The 19,387-nt window shown below is 61.9% G+C and overlaps 1 protein-coding gene and 1 long non-coding RNA gene across 12 annotated transcripts in view; one reads left to right on the forward strand and one right to left on the reverse strand.

The window, feature by feature from the left end:
- The window catches only part of ARID3B (AT-rich interaction domain 3B), a 54,012-nt gene extending 41,938 nt beyond the window's left edge, over positions 1 to 12,074 (forward strand). For 7 of the 11 annotated variants that reach the window (XM_025472177.3, XM_025472183.3, XM_035708981.2 and 4 more), the window contains 5 exons: positions 3,995 to 4,178; positions 5,530 to 5,810; positions 5,908 to 6,162; positions 7,540 to 7,641; positions 11,621 to 12,074. In XM_025472177.3, the coding sequence (XP_025327962.1) occupies positions 3,995 to 4,178; positions 5,530 to 5,810; positions 5,908 to 6,162; positions 7,540 to 7,641; positions 11,621 to 11,940 (1,142 nt within the window). In that variant the 3' untranslated portion in view covers positions 11,941 to 12,074. Of the gene's footprint in view, positions 1 to 3,994; positions 4,179 to 5,529; positions 5,811 to 5,907; positions 6,163 to 7,539; positions 7,642 to 9,606 lie in introns of all 11 variants that reach the window. The other 4 variants (XR_003145936.3, XM_025472187.3, XM_025472182.3 and 1 more) reach the window with 4 other exon arrangements.
- Positions 12,075 to 13,117: 1,043 nt separating this feature from the next.
- Positions 13,118 to 19,022, reverse strand: LOC112675590 (uncharacterized). Its single transcript, XR_003145932.3, has 3 exons — positions 17,970 to 19,022; positions 15,165 to 17,654; positions 13,118 to 13,798 (listed from the first exon to the last, which is right to left on the reverse strand). It is a non-coding gene; the product is annotated as an uncharacterized LOC112675590 (long non-coding RNA).
- Positions 19,023 to 19,387: the final 365 nt, after the last annotated feature.

Consider the following 19,387-nt stretch of genomic DNA (forward strand, 5'->3'; position numbering starts at 1 on the left):
TATGGTGAACAGAGACCTATCACCTCTCAGATGAGGAGCCTCCTTAGAGGAAGATAGAATCTAGTCCAGAGAGAGCAGGCCAGAGACGCCCCTCTTTCCTGCAAGGTTGGGCAGAGAGTGTATGGATCTGGTCCATGGTCACACAAGGGCCTTCCTAGGACAGGTTCCTAAACCTTTCCATCTCAAGGTCACTTGGCAACATTATCCATAATTCAGGCACGCTCCTAAAGACAAGTCACCCTCCCTTCGGTAATAATCACAACTATCAGGTTTTTTTAAAGATTTTATTTATTTATTCATGAGAGAGAGAGGCAGAGACACGGGCCGAGGGAGAAGCAGGCTCCTCGCAGGGAGCCTGACGTGGGACTCGATCCTGGGACTCCAGGATCAAAGGCCAACGTCCAATCACTGAGCCACCCAGGCGTCCCTCAATTTTTGTTTAAAGGTTTATTCTTAGACTCATGGGACTGAAAGTCATCTAGTTCAAATTACTCATTTCACAGATGGGGAAACTGAGACCTGAATATGTCAATCCCCATTCCCACCCCCCAGTATGGTCTGTTGGTTCTCTTTCTTGTTCAGAAGGTAAACTCAGCTAAAAGGCCTCCCTTCTCTTTGTCGCGGAGTCTCCTTGGGACAAGGGGACGGCTGCCAGGTCCGTTAGGCACAGAGCAGATGCAGAGACAGACCGGCCTGAACATCCAGCCTCTTGGTTGTTAGAAGAATCGAAGCCAGGGCAGGTTTTGTGTCTGGATTGTCTGGATAATGTGAGAAAACCGTACGGTCATCTAGAGCTAGCGCTCAGGATGGTCTTGGCTTTGTTTCTGACAGTACCCGGGGGCTTCCTGCCCTGGGAGCTATTTTTAGTAGTTTCACAGAGGGCCAGACTCTGGGAAGAGCATGTCCTCTTATCCACTGAACTCTGAACCAGGGTACCTGGCCAGACCACAGAGCAGGACTGTGGGGGCCACCACCAGGTGCCAGTGTACCCCAGACCTGTGGTTTCCCCCAGAGGTGCTAAATGGCCTGGGCACTTCTATTGTCCTGGCTTGCCTCCATGAATGACCATTTCTAAATGTAAAACACACCTTTTATGTTTGAAGATCTACCACCATTGGAGATCCCGATGAAAATAGTGCCGACTCAGAAGGCCATTTGCAAATGGATTTCCAAAACCACAGCATAGCTTGTTCCCCAAGGCGACTGTTCTGGAGAATGGTGCTCCATCACCTGGGCAAGTCCCCTGCCTGGTGCTTATACACTCAGCTGCGCCTGTTCATGGACAGCGCAGACCCAGCCACGTTCTGCACTTTTACCCCTACGTCCCCTTCCCTTCCACCCCGCTGAGTGCGGTCATAGATTCTTTGTCCCCAGGCGCCCCAGCCTCCAACCATTCTGCTGCTGCTTGTCTGCTTTTCATGGGACCTGGACACAAAGAGCTTAGGCACCCTGGACCTCCTTTCCCCAGGCTGTTTACCAAGGGTCATGACCCTAACGAACCTGCTGAGGTCTGGGAAGAGAGGGTGACTGCTTGGGGCTGTTGCCATCAGACAGGTGATGTTGGCGACGGGTCTGGCAGGCACACCACATGACAGAAGTGCATCTGACGGTCCCTGTTGGGTGACCCATAGCTGGTTGTTTTGACTCTGAGAAACATGTTTTTTCCCCATCTGCACGGCAGTTTAACCTATTAAACACTCTAATATTTAAGACCTAGTGAAGGAGAAACAGTCTGTCTCTGCCTTCACAGAGCTCAGAGTCCTCCTGGGATACCTGGAGGACATACATGAAACGATTAGAGACCTTTCACCTGCTGAATTTGTAGGGCTTATAATAGGAATTCTGAGAGAGAAGAAATCCCTCCGAACGGGGATAGTTAGCAGATTCTTCCTGAAGCCCAGCACGGAGAGGATTTAAGCAGAGGCAGGTCGTGTTAGGCTGGGGATGGGCGTGACGAGAGGCAGCTGAAGAGTGAGAGTGCGTTGTGGGGATGCTTGGAATACCTCCTAGGCAGTGTCTCCAGGGGTGTTGGTGACCCGGGTGGCGAGACTGGGGAGGCATCAGGATCCGTGGGTGTTGAACAAGGAAGCGAGTGCCAGGGTGGCAGCGGTGTGCAGTGCTGCACGGGGGTAAGAGGCCTCTGGGCTGGAACGGAGTACACATTTGAGAGGTGCCTCCAAGGAAGAATCAGTGAAGCCTCCTAACAACCTCAAGGTGGCCAACAGGGGAGAAAAGAGGAGCCAGTGCCTCATACCTCAGAGTATGGTGGTGTCACTGGAAGAAGAGGAAGTGGTGAGAATGGAGGGGCTGGCTTTTGGGATAAGGATGAGCTTAGTGTGAATATTCTGACTTGGAAGTGAACAGGTCATCGTAAAGATGTCCCGGAAGCTTCTGGAAATGGGAGGGGTCCTTGAGAGTGGGCCTTCTAGAGTCTCCAGGTGACGCCATGAGGATGTGAACTGGCCTGGGCTGTGAGTGTGCTCGAGTAGACAGGCCTCCAGAAGGAGGTGGCCCTTAGAGCAGTTCTGCTGTACCAGACCCTCCTGTCTGTGTCAGCAATCAGGTTGACTGTCCAGAGCAGCACAGGGAGGAAAAGTTGACCAACACGGGCTGTGTGTATTGACAGTGTACCCACAGTCCTCTGAAGTTTCACCTGTGAATCTTTGGATCTAGCACTGGGACCCATTCATCTTTGACCCTCCAAGGACCAGCTGACCAAGATGAGGTTCTCGAAGACCTCCTGGCCCCGCCTCACACTTAGGAAAGAGGCCTGGTGCTGCCACACATCGCCCCCATGTTCATGCTGCTCGCTCTTCTTCATGGGACCCTCTGCTCCATTCTCTCGCTTGAATTACCCTGTGAAAGAGTTGATGAGGCCAGCAGTTCAGGGCTGTGAAGAAAATACCATTTCTTGAGGGGAAAGAAGCAGAAGGAGTTGCAACAAATAGCGCTTCTGGAAAATCCAGCTGGTTTACCATCCAGCAGGCAGCCAGCGAGGCCTCGGCGTGTCTGGGGCGGTGGGAGGGGGCCGAGGCAGAGGAGAGCAGCCTGTGTACAGTAAAAGGAGTTTGCCATCAAAAGGCAACAAGTCTCATACCCTGCCCCGGACGGTGACCCTTCCCTGTGGAATTCTCCCCTCTGACCTCCAGATCATTAATCCTGAGGCTGCCAAATGACAGTCATCCATCACGCCTCCCGCCGAGCATCCCAGCGGCCTGTGAAAGGACCCCAGGCCCGCCCTCCCTGCCGTCCCCTGGTGCTCATTAGCGGGCCTTCCTGCCTGGTGCCAGGCTTCCTAATCAAGTCCCCGGCTCCTCTCACTTCCCTTCGGGGCCAGTGGCGGAAGCTGCTGTGACCCTCCCTCTGTCAGAGGCCAGGGAGGGGTGGAGTGATTAGTGGGGAGAGAGTCGTTCAGTAGCTTTTCATCCCCCTGGAGATGTGTGTGTCCAGCAGCTCCTTTGACTTGGTGGGGACACAGGAGAGAAAACATTGCTGTGCCCTGCCTGCCGCAGGAGAGAAGGAAGCAGGCGGTATGCAAATGAAAACACTGTTAAAAAGTGCACCTAGAGATACAGATGACGGCCCCGGGAGCAGTGCAGGTGGGTGGTGGGACGGCTTGAGTGGCTTCTGAAGGCCCCAGAGGAGTGTGAGTTGCCACATCATTAGGAAAGAATCTGGGCTCGTCCTGCTAGCCAGACCCAGCACAGCACAGCTCTGAAGCCATCTAGCGCAGCCCTCATTTACCGAGGGGAAGACAGGCCCAGGGAGGCTAATGCTTTAAGCAGGACCACAGGGCCTGTGAGTTGGACCGGTCTTTCTGCTCATCCCAAGGAGAACTGGCAGCAAGTCTGATAGCTTCGAGCTTTGGGAGCTTGAGTCAGATGAAAGCAGACTCACGAATGTATTTCCAACTCAGCAAAAGCTGGGCGCGTGCATACGTCTTCTTCTCTGCTTGATGACACAACACTCTGTTTCTCTATTTGGACAATCACAGGGACCCCCATCAACCGAATCCCCATCATGGCCAAGCAGATCCTGGACCTGTATATGCTGTATAAGCTGGTGACAGAGAAGGGAGGCCTGGTGGAGATCATCAACAAGAAGATCTGGCGGGAGATCACCAAAGGCCTGAACCTGCCCACGTCGATCACCAGCGCCGCCTTTACCCTGAGGACCCAGTGAGTGGCCAGGGCCCTGGGGGAAGGAAGCTGAGGCTGGGAGAAAGGGAATGCGTTAACCTAGATGAGGGGAAGGAAGGAAATTCCACTGTACAGTGGGCAGGATGAGGATTCCCGACGCAGCCAGGAACTTGCTGAGATGCATCCCTTTCTGTGATCACGAGAGCCGCCATTTCCCAAGTGCCTCCCTAGGCTCCTTTGCCATTCTGTTTCTTGCAGACCTCGCCATCAACCCTGGGAGGTAGGTGCCATCCCGTTTTTCAGAAAACAGAAACCGAGTCTTAGAGGTTAAATGGTTTGATCTACCAGCTGGCAGTGACAGAGCTCAGATTCGCCGCTGGCCCTCCGGCCCCATCGCCGCTCTTTCCAGGGCAGTGTCTCCCACATGGCACGTCCACCCTGAGCCTAGCTCTTCCTACCTGACACTCAGCATGCCCGGCAACAGGACCTGGGATTTGGGACCTGTTTTTGTAATCCTCTGAGTTAATTATGAGGCTAATAGGAGCAGGAGAACCAGGAGTAGCATCAGAGAGTGAGGAGCAGAGGGGAATCTGTCCTTTGGAACACACTGGGCGTCACACTCTGGAGCATACAGAGGGAGCATCAGGCAGGCAGCTGTCACAGCCTTGTTAAAAAGTAGAAGGGTTTTATCTTCGGAACTGTAATCAGTACAGCAGTCCTTCTGTCAGGCTTCTTGGGTAGAGAATTGTTTCTTGGGACGTGGGATGCAACGAGGGATGGCACCGTAGGTCCGCTCACCTACAGCCTGTGGAGAGGTTGTTCCTCTCGGACCAGCCTGGCTCAGGATGGTTAGGGCATCCAGGAGCCAGGAAGACATTGCAAAGCATTTCTAAATGACCCCTAAAACGCTGCCAAAACAAACCCAAAACATGAGTGAAGATGGTCTTTATTTCTCTTAATGAATGGTACCTCCAGGGCAGCCTGGGTGGCTCAGCGGTTTAGTGCCGCCTTGGGCCCAGGGTGTGATCCTGGGGTCCCGGGATTGAGTCCCGTGTCGGGCTCCCTGCATGGAGCCTGCTTCTCTCTCTGCCTGTGTCTCTGCTTCTCTCTCTCTCTCTCTCTCTCTCTCTCTCGTTTCTCATGAATAAATAAATAAAATCTTAAAATAAAAAAATAAAAAGAATGGTACCTCCGGTTGGAGCAGAGTTTGCTGCGGTGTTGAGTAGCAGCTCGACAGGCCTGGGCCAGGGCACCCCAGGGCCCTGATCTCTCTCTTCTACCAACTGATCCTATGTCCCAGAGGCCTGCCCCACGGAGACCCATGAGCTTAAACTGGGTGGTCTCTGGTACCATTCTGGATTATTCTCCTCCCTCCCTTCCTTCCCTCCAGGTACATGAAGTATCTCTATGCCTATGAGTGTGAGAAGAAAGCCTTGAGCTCCCCAGCCGAGCTCCAGGCAGCCATTGACGGCAACCGGAGGGAGGGCCGGCGGCCCAGCTACAGCTCCTCCCTCCTTGGCTACTCACCTGCTGCTGCCGCTGCTGCCACTGCCGGGGCGCCTGCCCTCCTCTCCCCACCCAAGATCCGCTTCCCCATCCTCGGGCTGGGTTCCAGCAGTGGCGCCAATGCCAGCAGCCCTCGGATATCCCCAGCAAGCACTCTCAGGAAAGGTCTGCAGGGCCCAGCAGGGAGGAGGGTGGGCAGGGAAGGGCACGGTGGGGCCAGTGTCAGGTGGGACGCTTGGTCCAGCTCTGGTGCCTTTGCCAGGTGATGGAGTCCCAGTGACGACGGTGCCTGTGCCAAATCGCCTGGCTGTGCCCGTGACCTTGGCAGGCCAGCAGGCCGGTACCCGGACGGCCACGCTGGAGCAGCTGCGGGAGCGGCTGGAGGCGGGGGAGCCCCCTGAGAAGAAGGCGTCCAGGCTGTCCGAGGAGGAGCAGCGCCTGGTACAGCAGGCCTTCCAGCGCAGCCTGTTCAGCATGGCGCGGCAGCTGCCCATGAAGATCAGGATCAACGGCAGGGGTGAGTGCCAGGCCAGGGCAGCGCCTCCCCTCCTGCTGGGTGTCGACCTGGGCTCCACTCAAGGGCCTGGTCACGTCCCAGGACTGGGGTGGGGGCCCTGCAGGTCCCCAGGACCGTCGCAAGGTCAGGTAGTCACATGGGGCTTCTGTGCCCACTGGGATCTCAGCTCACCAAAAATTGCCCCAGGCAGTGCCCTGTTCTCTAGCAGAAGGGAGGAGTCCTTCGAGGAGGAGGAGCCAGAGGCCCTGGGGGCGGCTGCTGTGCTTCTCTTCCTCACCAGCCTTTTGATCTGTCTAAATGAAAGGGCTCACCTCCCCCCGCCCCCAGCGCCTCCCCGGATGTAGATCTGGGCTCTGGGCGGAAGGCAGCACCTCCATTCCCAAGCTTCCGAGGAGGCCAGTGCCTCAGGCCAGGCCGCTTGTGACCCTCAGGAACCCAGGGAAAGAGGAAATACAAGTTTGGCAGCATCGCCGCCATCTTCCCTCCTCGTTTCTCAGGTGCCCTCCCTCCTCGGCTCCCTCCTCGGCTCCTGAATCCCACACTCCGTGCCCCTTGTTCCTCCTTTCTCCCGTCCTCCCCCTACATTTTCTTTGCCGTTCTTACCCTTGACTCTACCTCAGAACAAACTTAAGCATGTGATGGAAAGAGGTGTGAAGGGAGCTGTGCATATTCGCGGGCCGCACCCCCTGCGCCCTGTCCCCAGGTGAGGAGCAGAAGGACGCTGGCAGCACAGCTCTGCTCTCTTACCCTCTCGGGGCCGGTGCCCTTGGCCCAGCGCAAGCCAGACACTAATAGAAAAGCAGCTCCTCTGGAAGGATTCCTGGCTGCATGACGAAAGGGCAGAGTCGGGGTGAGCCAGGCAGAGGGCCTGGGTGCCAGCGCACGCAGCTCTCTGCAAATCCAAGGTCGCCAGGGTGAAACGGGTGCCAGGTGCCGGGCCACACGCTGGGCAGGCCGACCCTCTCCCTGAGGTCCTAGCCCGGTTGGGGTGGGGGGAGGAAAGGCAGGTCCTCAGGCAGTGCTGCGTCCCTCGGATCTCTGGTTCCCCAGCCTGATGGGTAGTGGGTGCTGAATCAGGGTTTGCTGGATCGCGTGACAAGGGTCGGTGTGTAGCCAGGAGCTGGCTCGGTCCTTGCCGCCTGTGATCCCTTTCCTTGGACAACAGAGGACACGGGGGCAGAAGTGGCTCAGAGGAGAACATAGCAAGTGAGAGAACATTGGCAAGCCCGGGTTCTTGTGCCAGACCTTACGCATATGGCTGCTGTCTAGCAGTGGGAGGCCTCGGGCAGCTGTGGCCTGTCTGGGGAAGTGGGAGGGCCTCAGAGAGGACACTGGTGCCGGGAGACCTGACCAGGCCCACTGTCTCCCTCGTCCCAGCAGAAGACCGATCAGAGGCCTCAGCTGCAGCACTGAACCTGGCCGCAGGCAGCATCGGGAGCATCAACATGTCCGTGGACATTGATGGCACCACCTACGCAGGTGAGGCTCTTGGCACTCTCAGGGAGTCCCACGGCCCCGGCTGGCCCCCTCCCTTACATGTAGTCTCGAGGTTCCAAGGGCTAGGTGGTGTTTCCAGCCTAGGGGAAGCAGAGGGTTGCTAATCGGATGACAGACCCCCCGGCTCTGACAGAGCGACAGGAGCCCTTCGTCCGACCCCCTGGGACCACGGCTGGCTCGTTAATGCGGCCGCCCTTTAGCGGGAAGCCCCGTAATCGGCTCCGTGCCCTCGCCCTAGACATCGTGGCATAAGCCGCCTCCACCGTGGCCGGCACAGGTCTCCTCGGACCGGCTCAGCCCCGCCCCCCTGAACACCCCCTGTCGCTCCCTGTCTTTAAAACGGACCGAGGACTGACCGCAGGCGGCGGAGTCTGAGTGCGGCACAAGCAGCCCGTGCGCGCGGCTCTCCCCAGCCCTCCACAGTCGTCTCTCGGGTCTAGCGGGACGGGGCTTTGTCGCCTGTGGTTTAGCATCTCTACCAGGTCTCCCCAGGTGCCGGAAGCCAGTCCCTTCCAGCTCCCGTTTCTCTGATGTAGGTGGGAGTTTGGGAACGAGCCCAGCACAGCCTGATGAGGGGCACTGGGGAGCCTGGGCGTGCTGGCCTCCTGTCACCTGGACGGCCCGGGAGGTGCCAGGTGGAGGAGCTTTAAAGCTGCACCTCCCAAAAAATAAAAAATAAAAAAAATAAAGCTGCACCTCCCATCAAACCTTGGGGGAGCCGTGCTCTGTCCCTTTGGATGCTCCCGTTCTGGGGGGTAGGAGCCGGGCCCTCGGGGCACCACGCTGCAGGCCTCGCGCTCAAGCTCTGCTGGGCCACTGGCCGTGGGCATCAGGTTGCAGCCAGGGAAGGGGCGATGTGATGCCAAGTCACCACACAGCCGGTGCTTCAGAGGCCATGTTCGGAGGTCTCTGCCTGACACCGGGGGCCCTCGAGGAGACCAGGCGAGCCAGCGGCAAGGCGCAGGTGCCCTTTGCCATGTGGTGCTGTTCGATGGCCTAGGCAGCGTGGGGGCCGTGAGTAGGTCCACGGAGAATACGGGGAAGGAAGGGATCAGCACCTGGATCCGCTGTCCTCTCCCCTCTCTCAGGAGAAAGGAGAGGATAATGCCTCCTCTCAGAATGGGGAGCAGTCAGAAGAGAGGTGAAGGCTCCCCGGACCTCACCCACCTCAACCCCTGTCCCACCTGCGCCCTTTGTCAGTGGGTGTGCAAGCTGCATAGGTCAGGAACCAGGAGCCTGTTCCCCAGGGCCCCCAGGGCCTCCAGACCCCCTAAGGGCCCCCAGAACCTTCAGAGCCTCCAGGTTCCCCAGAGCCCCCAGAACCTTCAGAGCCCACAGGTCCCCCAGGGCCGAGCGGTCCCCACTGCTCTGCTCTCTCCCCCTCCTGCCGCCTGCACCTCCCACCCTGCTGCTGCCCTGGCTTGGGCCTCTCCCCCTCTGTTGGAGTAGTGGCCTTGCGGTCCTCCAGCTCCACAGAGGGCAATTAAAACACGGATCTCATCATGTCCCTCCCCCTCTTAGCAACTCCTGGGGCGTCACCACGGTGCAGGGCCAGCCTTCCTCCCGGGAGGCACACAGGCCTCCCTTCCTCCTCCTCCCTTCTCTGCAGCCTCACCTCCGCACACCCTGCCTTTGTCACCGTCCTCCCACTCAGGAGCCCACACGGCCAGACCGCCTCCAGCACGTTGCCACCTCCCCTCCGAGGCCCCGTCCTGGCACGTCTCCAGCTTGCCCCTGCCCTCTGACACCCCTCCTGTTCCCATCCACCCCCCCAGCCCTGGGGAGGGGAGCAGCGTCCGCAGGGCCCTGGTTCTCTCCTCAGGAGCGCCGTGTGCCTCCCTGCCCCTGGAGGCCCCCTGAGGGCAAGGTGTGCGGGCTCCGGCAGGGGCACACAGGGGACAGGGCGCCCGCCTGGCTCAGCCACTCACTCCCGCTCCCCCTGCCCAGGTGTGCTGTTCGCCCAGAAGCCCGTGGTCCACCTCCTCGCGGGGCCTGCCCCCCCAAGCATGGGCGGCAGTGCCAGCGGCAGCAGCAGCTCTCACTGCTCCCCGAGCCCTACCTCGTCCCGGGGCACCCCCAGCGCCGAGCCGTCCACCAGCTGGTCCCTCTGACGGCCAGGACCTGGCTCCCCACCCCGCGCTCTCCTGCCGAGAGGGAAGGAGGCTGATGCACAGTTTACCTCATCTCACGGAGCCCATGTCAAACACCATTTGGCCAGATGTTGAGAGTTTGGACATGTCCGTCTGTCCAGGCTCCATTCAGGTCCTGCTGTACTCTGGGGACAGGGAGAGGCTGCAGGGGCAGGACAGGGCAGCGTTGTCCAATCAGGGATTGTCCTGGAGAACCGGGCGGGGTCCGCGGGCTCCCGGCTTCCTCCCGGGTCCGCAGGCCACCTCCCGTCCCGGGCACAGTGTATCGACAATCGGTAAGCCGGCATGGGCTGGAGGCCCTCCAGAGCCTTTCCCCTTTAATTTATTGCCCTTTCCCTGCCTCCTGCCGTGACCCCAGGGTCCCTGGCTTCATTCCCTGCTCAGACCTCCAGACTAATTCCGCGTGGGCTGCTCGGCGCCAAGACCATGCTTTCGTGGCCCTTCTCTGCTGAGCACGGGATGGGGCCCTCCTAACCCACCTTGCCCACCGGGTGTGGTTCCAGAGGTGTGGGTCCCTCAAAGCCAAGTCTTGAAGCAGCCCTCAGGGCCCCGCACCCCCCCTTTAGAGTCCCAGGAAGGGGCACATGAGGGCAGTCCTCAGGTCCAGGCTGACTGAGCACCTGCTGAGGGAGAGGCAGAGCCAAGGGGGCTGCCCAGGCAGGCCCTGGCACCCGCTCCACACTGACCCTTCTCTCCCAGACCTCACGCCCTCACTCGCCCTTACTGGCCGGCTCTCCCAGAACAGCCCACTTGTCCCTTGGGCCCTCCCGTCTCATGGGGCCACCTCGGCCCCAGCGTCCCCAGACCTGCTGACGTCAGGTTCATTGAAATACCTCAGATTTGTAATTGCTGATGTTTTGATTCTTCAGGAAGTATTTGCATCTCTGAAATCTTTTTTTATATGTGTTTTGCTGACTTTTTTGTTTTTAATTTTTATTGTTATTGTAGCACCAAAGAAATGAAAGCAGATCACCCCCAGAGCCGAGCAAACATTTGGTACCCCAGCCCCTCCGGCCCTTCGCTAGGACCCCAGTGAGGAGGCGGGGAGGCAGGCAGGAGGGATGACTCAGGGATCAGAGTGGCGGGGGAGACAGTGGATCGAGAGGCCCGTGTTGGCAAAGGTTGGGTCCTGAGGCCACGCAGTCCCGGGGATGGCCCCGACCCATTTCCTGCCGAAGCAGGGCTTGTCCCACACCCTTGCCGGCCCTCCAGGGTGGGGACAGAACGGTGGTCCTGGACTCAGCATTCCCAGCTCAGGGTAGGGGCAGGCCAGGGAGGCCCCGGGCCTTGTAGCGGCGGGGCTGCCCCAGGGAATCGGGGATGCCGGGACCTCCGTTCTCTGGGCCCCGGGCTGGAGCAGGCTGCTCCCGTGTCGGGAAGATGGGGTAATTGTCCCACAAGGCTCACCTCATTGGGCACGGCCCGCAGAGTTCCTAGAGCGCCAGCACTGTGACATCACCAGGCTCTGGCGGGGACAGGCCACGCGGGCAGGAGCCCTCGCACGGCCGGCCCTCGGCCCCGTCTGCGCAAGGAAAGGCAGCTCAAAAGCTTGAGCACAAAACAGCTACCTCAGCCCGGTAAGCTGCAGCTCCCCCCGGCCTTCCGCACACTCGCTGTCACACTCACACAGCCCCGTCCCCCGGGGCCTCACCCTCTTCCGCCCTCGGGAGCCTCCCCACCTTGCCCACCGGGTAAGCGCAGGCGGCGGGCAGAGAAGGGCGTCTGGGGTCTGGTGCCAGGGACGAGCCCAGTTGGCTGGCGCTGGGCCCACTTGAAAGTGTCGGAACACTTGGCCAGTGTGTCTTTCTCAGGGGTTCGGTCACGAAGGATGGACTCTTCCCAGCCGGAGGACACGGGCACGCACTGCGGCTTTCTGGTCATTGGATCCCCCTTCCCTAGGCAGCTGCCCGGCCTTGCCCTCTCGGCAAACCCTCTCTGCCCTCAAGGACAAAAGCAGGGTCTCGGCGTGAAAGCCCAAGAGCGGGGATGCCCGCAGGTGCTCCAGGGGCCGGGCCTGGGCCAGAGCAGCTTTCCCGGACGGTTCAGTCCCAAAGGCCCCAGGGCAGGCCGCGGGCCGGGCCGCTCTGCCCCCGCCCCGTCCACGCAGGCTCCGACCAGGAAGATGTGCTAGCACACGGTAGCCGAGGCGGTGATAAATACCTCAGACGTCCTCTTGCAGCAAGTGTCTGTATATGTTGTGGTTATTTTCTATCTTACATGTTCTCGAATGTTTATATTTCAATAAACCTCTACCTCTTCACACAAGCGGGTCTCTCGGGTGTTTTCTGTGACTCTCCCAGGGGGCGGGGAGGGCCCGGAGGGTGAAAAGGGTCTGCCTCTCTGAATCCCCAGGCCTTCGAACCTGCTGTCCTTTACTGCTCGTGCACCCCCGAGTGCTCACTCTCCTCTTGTTTGGGGCTTAGCGGGGCGCCCCGGCTATTGCCTGGCCAGCGGGACGGACTCCAGTGGTGCCACGTCAGTGCTCCGCAGGTGCAGGGCGGGGGCGGGGGGGCACCTAAGCCTTCTCCGAGCTCCTGCTGGGCGTGGACCCCGGGCTACGGAGCCCTGGCTTGTCTGGGAGGCGCGCACACTCATCCAATCAAAAACCGATTCTTTAGAGTGCAGCGTGACTCCCCCTGGCAGGTAGATGCTGGAGCAGCCCCCCGAGGAATCTCCGGAAAGCTCCCCGGAGGTGGCGAGATTTAGGCTGGAAGAGGGAGATGGTCAGCTGGAGACCTGAGGAACAGCACTCGCAGCAGGGCAGTGACACATCTGGAAACTCGGTGGCATCAAAGGACCTGCCCTTGGGGAACTGTGGCCAGGGCCTAGAGTTGATGGGGTGGAGGGGTGGAGAATCGGAAAGTGTGGCCGGGGCCAGGATGGATCCCAGACGAGGGGGTCTGGGTGCCATCCTCTGAGCATCAGGGCACTGCCAACACCTTTCAACCAGGAGGCTCAGAAAGAGACTTTTCTGGAAGGGTCTTCTGGGGCCGGGAGACATTCTGGGCACAGACTCCAGGGTGCTCAGACTATCTTTCTGACACGCACATCCTAGGGCTCCAACCCGGTTCTGGTGCAACCAAAAGAAATGGGCCGTGGGGGGAGCACGGGGGACCTGTAATTGCCCGTCTCCATGACGACATACACCTCACGCAGCCCCCAGCCCCCTGAGGCGGGCAAATGGGGACCTCTGCCACTTGGAAGTGCTGGCAAATGAGAGACACTGGGACAGTCTTGAGCCTCTCTCACTGATTTCTAAACACCTTTTGAAAGAAATAGCCAATACTTTGTGCTTTTTTTTTTTTTTTTTTTTAAGATTTTATTTATTTGACAGGACCCCTGGGTGGCTCAGCAGTTGAGCATCTGCCTTCGGCTCAGGGCGTGATCCTGGAGTCCCGGGATCGAGCCCCACGTCGGGCTCCCTGCATGGAGCCTGCTTCTCCCTCTGCCTGTGTCCCTGCCTCTCTCTCTGTGTCTCATGGATAAATAAATAACATTTTTTTAAAGAAGTATTTGAGAGACGGAGTGAGTGAGCAAGAGAGAGCAGAAGCAGGGAGAGTGGCGGAGGGAGAGGGTGAAGCCGACTCCCCACTGAGCAGAGAGCCCGATGCAAGTGTGACCTGGGATCACACTTCACCAGCTGAGCCACTCAGGCGCCCTTTTAGTGCTGCTTACGGCGTAATCTATGCCCGGCGTGGGCCTCCAGGGCACAACTCCGACATCCAGAGTTGCCTGCCCGCCGAGCGAGCCAGCCGGGCACTCCTAAGACTTGAACAACCGCTAACCCATAGTTGGTCTCACACCTCCCAGCTTCCTGTGACACAGCAGGAGGCTGCCACATGGAGCAGCGGTGGGCCTTGTCTACAGGGCATGGAGAGGAGGGCCGAGGCCGGAGACCTGCAGGGTGGGGACAGTGCACGGGGACTGCAGGAGGCGACGCTGAGGGAGACCGTGGCAGATGAGTCGGGCTCCCGACGGACCCGGAGAATCTAGGAAGAACAAGGCAATTCACAGAAGACGGACTTAGACACCTTGAGCAAGGAAGAATTTCTCAATCTAGATCCTCCGGAAGAGCTCACCAAAAGACACCCGCCGTCAAATGGCAAATAGGGGGCGCGCCTGGGGGCTCAGTCAGTTGAGCATTGCCTTTGGCTCAGGCCATGGTCTCAGGGTCCTGGGATCGAACCCCAAGTCAGACTCCCTGCTCATCCGCAATCTCTCTCTCTCTCTCTCAAATAGATAAAATCTTTAAAAATAAAATGAAGGGACGCCTAGGTGGCCGTCATTGGACGCCTGCCTTCGGCTCAGGTCATGATCCTGGAGTCCTGGGATCGAGTCCCGCATCGGGCTCCCTGCTCCACGGCGAGCCTGCTACTCCCTCTCCCTCTGCGGCTCCTCCTACTCATGCTCTCGCTCCCTCAAGTAAATAAATAAAATCTTTTAAAATAAAATAAATAAAAACAAAAATGACAACATGGGAGAAGATGCAACACAAAACCAGCAGTAGCCAGAAGTGCGTGTGTGTGTTAATGCTCATTAAAAGCAAAAAGGAGGGTTGAGGAAAGGGGGCAAAGTCCTGAGCAGGTGTTTTGTAGAAGAGGAAGGACGAACGGCTGGACCTCACCGCGGGCGGGGAAATGCACGGAAAGCGGGTCGGCGCCTTCAGGTTGTCACCAGGTCCCGGCGGGGACGGGGAGCCACGGGAGCCCTCGCCGGCCGCTGGGGGGTACCTGCGCCCAGCAGCCGGCAGCCGAGGCCCGCATCCGGGAGCTGCCCGCGGCCCCGGGGCTCCACGGCGGATTTCTGAACGCGCTGTGCGCTGCTTAGGCTCTTCGCGTGAATGAAGTCCTCGGACCCGGTACATGTTTATGACACAGGACTATTGTCCCCATTTTAAAGATGAGGAAACTGAGGCCTGAGGCCTACGCTGCCCCGCCGCAGGGGCCCTCACCAGGGGCTCCGCCCAGAGCCACCCCCCCGCCCCGTGCCCTGCCCAGGGCTCCTCCACGAGGCGGCGACTCGGGTCACATCGCAGGGGCAGGGGCTGAAGGGCGTCACACGTGCCGCGGACCGCAGGGCGGGGAAAGGGCTCCGGGGGCAGCGGGGGGGGGGGGGGGGGGGGGCGACCCAGGCCCTCGCAGGGCCCCGCCCCGCCCCCAGCCGCCGTCCCGCCCTCTCATTGGCCGGCGCTGGCCCCGTGCCCTCCACGCAGCCAATCGGGGCGAGGGGGCGGGGCGGCCGGGCGCCGCGCGGGAAGCCCGAAGCCGGCGGGGCTCCCGGGGGGCCCAGGGACGGCGGGGAAGGCCGAGGGGGCGGCGGGGGCGGCGGGAGGAGGGGCCCCGGGCAGCGACTTACCTGCGTGGGGTGCAGGGGCACGCGGGCGGGGGCGGCCTCCGCGGAAGGTTCTCGGCGCCTGAGGCCAGCGAGCAACGGGGGACCCGACAGGTCGGGTCTGCGTGTCCTCCCGGGGACCTCCCGGGTGACCCGAACCGCCCCATCCGGTTGCACCGCCCGGGAATCGTCGGCTGCGCCTGCGGTCACCGAAATGCAGCCTTTTGCACCATGAGAAACAGGGCAGTTGACGGCCACCAGGTTCGCTCTGAGTCCAGTCTCAGCCCTGGGGAGACTTCAGCCGCAGCCCAGGTGGGCTCGACCCCCCGGAACTCGGCCCCCCGCAGCCCCCCCCCCCGCAGAGCCCCGCGCCGGGCGGAGAACCCTCCGCAGGAGACTCGGGGGGAGCAGCGTGAGCCGCGTTCTGTCCTCTGCAAAACTCTGCCTCGGTGAAGTCCTCGCCGGCGGGGCGGGGGTTCCAGCTCTAGAGGCGTCGGGCCCAGCTGCAGAGCCCTGTGGGGCAGGAAGCACAGCGGGCTGGGGGGGTCGGAAAGGGGGAGCTGGCCAGGTGGCCTCCTGCGGGTCACCGCCAAGCCGGCCTTGCCCGTGGCCGCGGAGATGGCCAATCTGTCCAGCTCAGAAACCGCGAGAAGCCCCCTTTCCGGGACAGGTTGGGGGGCCCCGGGGCTTAGCTGCCGGCTTGCTGTGTGGCTGCGGGCGCGTTACTGTCCTCTGGGCAGCCTCCCGGTCTGTGGAGCGGGGCCTCGAGTGACCCGGGCCGGAAGTGAATCAGAACTCCCTCTGAAGCCTGAAGCCCGGTGCCCGGCGCTCAAGTCCAGCGGAATGTCCGTGGCCACCGTTCGGCTGGCCCCAGAGCAGCGGGTGGACCGACCGGCCCCAGCAGGACCCCGGCACCCCAGCCGCTCCCGGCCCAGCTCCGTTCCGAGCCAGCGGGGCCCGCCGGAAAAGGGCAGGTGACCTCCTCCGCCGAAAGGCAGGAAGCTGGTGCCACCTTGGCACCTCGGGCCCTGTGGCGGGCAGGGGACCGGGAGGCCTCCACTGCGCCGCCCGGCGCGGGGGCTCAGAGCTTCGGGGCTCCCCCTCCCCAGGGAGCCCTGGCTGCGTCTTGGTTTCTGGCCGTCCCGGTCCGCAGTCACTGTCCCGGTCAGTCTGTGGCAGAAGGAGGCTGTGACCCGCGCCCCGCCTGGGGCAGTGCCCGCCACCAGCTGTCCGAATGGCAGGCCGGCGGGGGTGACCCGGCTCTCCCCAGGGAAGGGCCCTCGGGCGCCCGCCCGCCCTCAGCTTGCGCAGAGGCAGGGGTTGCTCCGTTCCCCAGAGGGTCCCCGGCTGTACCCTGGGGGGCGCCAGAGCCTGGTGCTCGGGCCACATGGGCTCTGCCCCCTGGGGACACTGTCTCAGCCTGAGGGTCGGAACCCCTGAGTCCCCCAGGTCCCACCGGCAGGCGACCTCACCCCTTAGGGGTCCCCAGATTGCAGCCGAGGCGAAGGCTAGGGGTCTTGTCGCCCCGGGTGGTGGCCCGGCCACCTTATCGGTCCCTGGCAGCTCCCGGTGACAGCATCTGGCTTCCTGACTCTGTCACTTGCCCACAACGCTGTGGCGGAGCTCTGGAGCCTCCGTGGGTTTCCGACCTTAGCACGGGTGCCCCCCGGCCCCAGGCCTGGGAACTGGGAACCAGGTGCACGTCTCATGTGAGCCCCTCTGAGGTAGGCCAGCCGGTACCCCGCTTCACCGCTGGGAGCCCGAGCTGCCCGGGGGCACCAGCCTCCTTGGCTCTGCAGGCCTCTCCCACCCAAAGCCACCTGGCCACGCCCTTCCTGCTCCGTCCCCAGTCCCCCAGAGGCCAAGGCAGGCGGGGGAGTACCCCAGGGTGCAGCCTGGCAGTGTGTCTCCCCGCCCAGCGTGTCCTCCAGGGCCCTCTCCTGTCTACCCCAAAGCCTCAGGGGAAGGGGAAGAGCTCGGGGCGCCTCTGTGACAGAGGGGGCTTCTCCCGTGGAGCCCCTCACTCCTCGGTCCCCACTTTCCCACCCCAGCTTCTTGGCAAGGCTCCCCGTCACCTGGGGTGCAGGCCCGGGGCAGTGAGCGCTGTCCAGGGCCTGGGCCTCCCAGGAGCAAGGACAGAGTCTGGGGAAGGGCAGGCTGGGGCACAGGGGCTGGCACAGGGGACCGCGTGGCCCCTGGACACGCAGGCCCGGCAGAGGCGCTGAACGCCGGGTTCTGGGCACCCTCCGGGCCCAGCTGCTCCTGCAGAGAAGTGTGCGCGTGGGAGGCGGGGAGGGGGTCACTGGCTCCTAACCTCATCTGGCTCTTCAGGCTGTCACCCACCCGGTCCCCGCAGCCCATTCTCATGGGGGGCCCGCCTGGGACTGCCTTGACCAAACGTGGGGCTGGTGGCTGGGAGACGCTGGGAGAGGCCGCGAGGACAGCACCCGCGGAGCGAGCGGGAGGCCTGTCGGCTCCTCTCCACGCGTGCGGGACCACAGAGGCCGCTGAATCCTAAAACAGAATGGAGGTACCCCTCAGGCTCCCCGTCCGCTACACTGCTCTCGGGAGCAGGCCAGGGCTCCGAGCCCTCATCTCCAGACCCCCCACCGTCCCCCACCGTGTGCCAGGCCCGGCCTGCAAAGCCTTCGTCCTGATGCACTTGCTTTGCACTGATGGGTGAGCCCAGCCCGTGTGCCCGGGCCCCTCTACACCAGGGCAAAGGGGAGGCTGCCTGGGGCTCCAGCCTGGGATGGGTCAGTGGATCATCCCGATGGTCCCAACTCCCCACTTCCAACAGCCAGGCACCCCACCCAACCCCTGCCTCACCTCCCCAGTGGCCTTGGTCTTAGCTCTCCGGTCCCTGGTCACCAGGGCCCAGTGTGTTCTTAGAGGGTCCGGTCCACACCGCCAAGGCGGATCCGAGCCTCATCCTCTGCCTGGGAGGCCCCACCTCGAGCTCTGCCCCCACCCGGACCTGAGGGAGCACAGCCAGGACTCCGGGCACTTTTACTCCCCGTAGGGCCGTCCCCCGCTGCCCCAGGCGCCCAGGAGACCCCGCGGTGCTAGTCCCTCGGGACTGTGGCCGGAGCTGAGGGGAGCGGGCTTGTCTGGCCCCAGGCCTCCGCAGGGGGGGAGTGTGGCGGGGAGCTCATCCCTGCGCAGACTCAGGGGCGGGGGAGCTTTGCCACGGCCTGCGCCTGTGGGACGGGGCCAGGGCTGGGACTCAGGGACACCCGCCTCCCGTCCGGCTTCTCGTTCTCATTCGGGGCTGCGGGCAGGCCCGGGCCACGCTGACCTGGGGGTTCCTGACACAATCTCAGCGCCAGCCGTGCCCTGCTCCCCGGCATCCAGCTCAGCCCCGAGTGCAAGGCGCTCGTCCACTTGGACACGTGGGCTGCCCACGCCCCACGGCGGCACCTGAGCCCCGAAGCCCCACGGAGGGGCAGGCAGGGCGTGCGGGGCTCACCACACAGACCGAGAGCCTGGGCCGTCGAGGAAAAGTGGCTGCTGACTGCGGCAGAGCCCGGGCACCCCACTCTTGCACCAGGCCCCTGATTTCAGGTCTGGGAAAGACTCGGGTCACCAGGAAGGGCTCCTTGAGGGCCCTGATCCCAGGTGGGCTCCGTACCGCCCCCCAGGCAGCCTCCAGCCCCCGCCCCGCCTCTGGATCCCGGCAGCCATCCAGGGGTTTTCCTTCCCCAAAGCCCGTGTCTCGCTCTGTCGCTGGCCACGGAGGGGGTCCCCACACCGTCCTCTCACACCCGTAAGTACAGGTTCCTGGGTCTGTGCGGAGCCTGGCCTGTGGAGCCCGATCTCCAGCTGCACCGGCCCGGGGCTCCGGAACACCCCCCATGCGGAGGACTCCCCCACCAGCTCTCCCCCACCGGCTCCCCCCCCGCACCCGCGCCAGGCATTGTCAGTGGCAACTTCTACCCACTCAGTGGGTGTGTGGCCCCAAACCACGAGCTCTGGGGACGAGGGGTGGTCTGATCTGACCTTGGTCCTCCGGCGCACAGCAGGGGGCCCGACGGGCGGTCGTGTTGGGTGCAGGCAAGGAAGGGTGGGCGGGCGCCGGGGCACAGGAGTTAGAAGCAGAATGAGGGGGTGTAGCATCAAGCTAGGGGGCGTTCTAAGAGCTGGAGGCGCCTAACTGGCTTGCAGTGGGAGAGACTGGGCAGCGGGGAAGAGCGGGTGGAGGGGCGTGCAGGGAGGGAGGCCGGGGAGGCGGGGAGGCCGGGGCTCCT

This window comes from Canis lupus, chromosome 30, assembly GCF_003254725.2.
Source record: "Canis lupus dingo isolate Sandy chromosome 30, ASM325472v2, whole genome shotgun sequence".
Taxonomy (NCBI): Eukaryota; Metazoa; Chordata; class Mammalia; order Carnivora; family Canidae; genus Canis; species Canis lupus.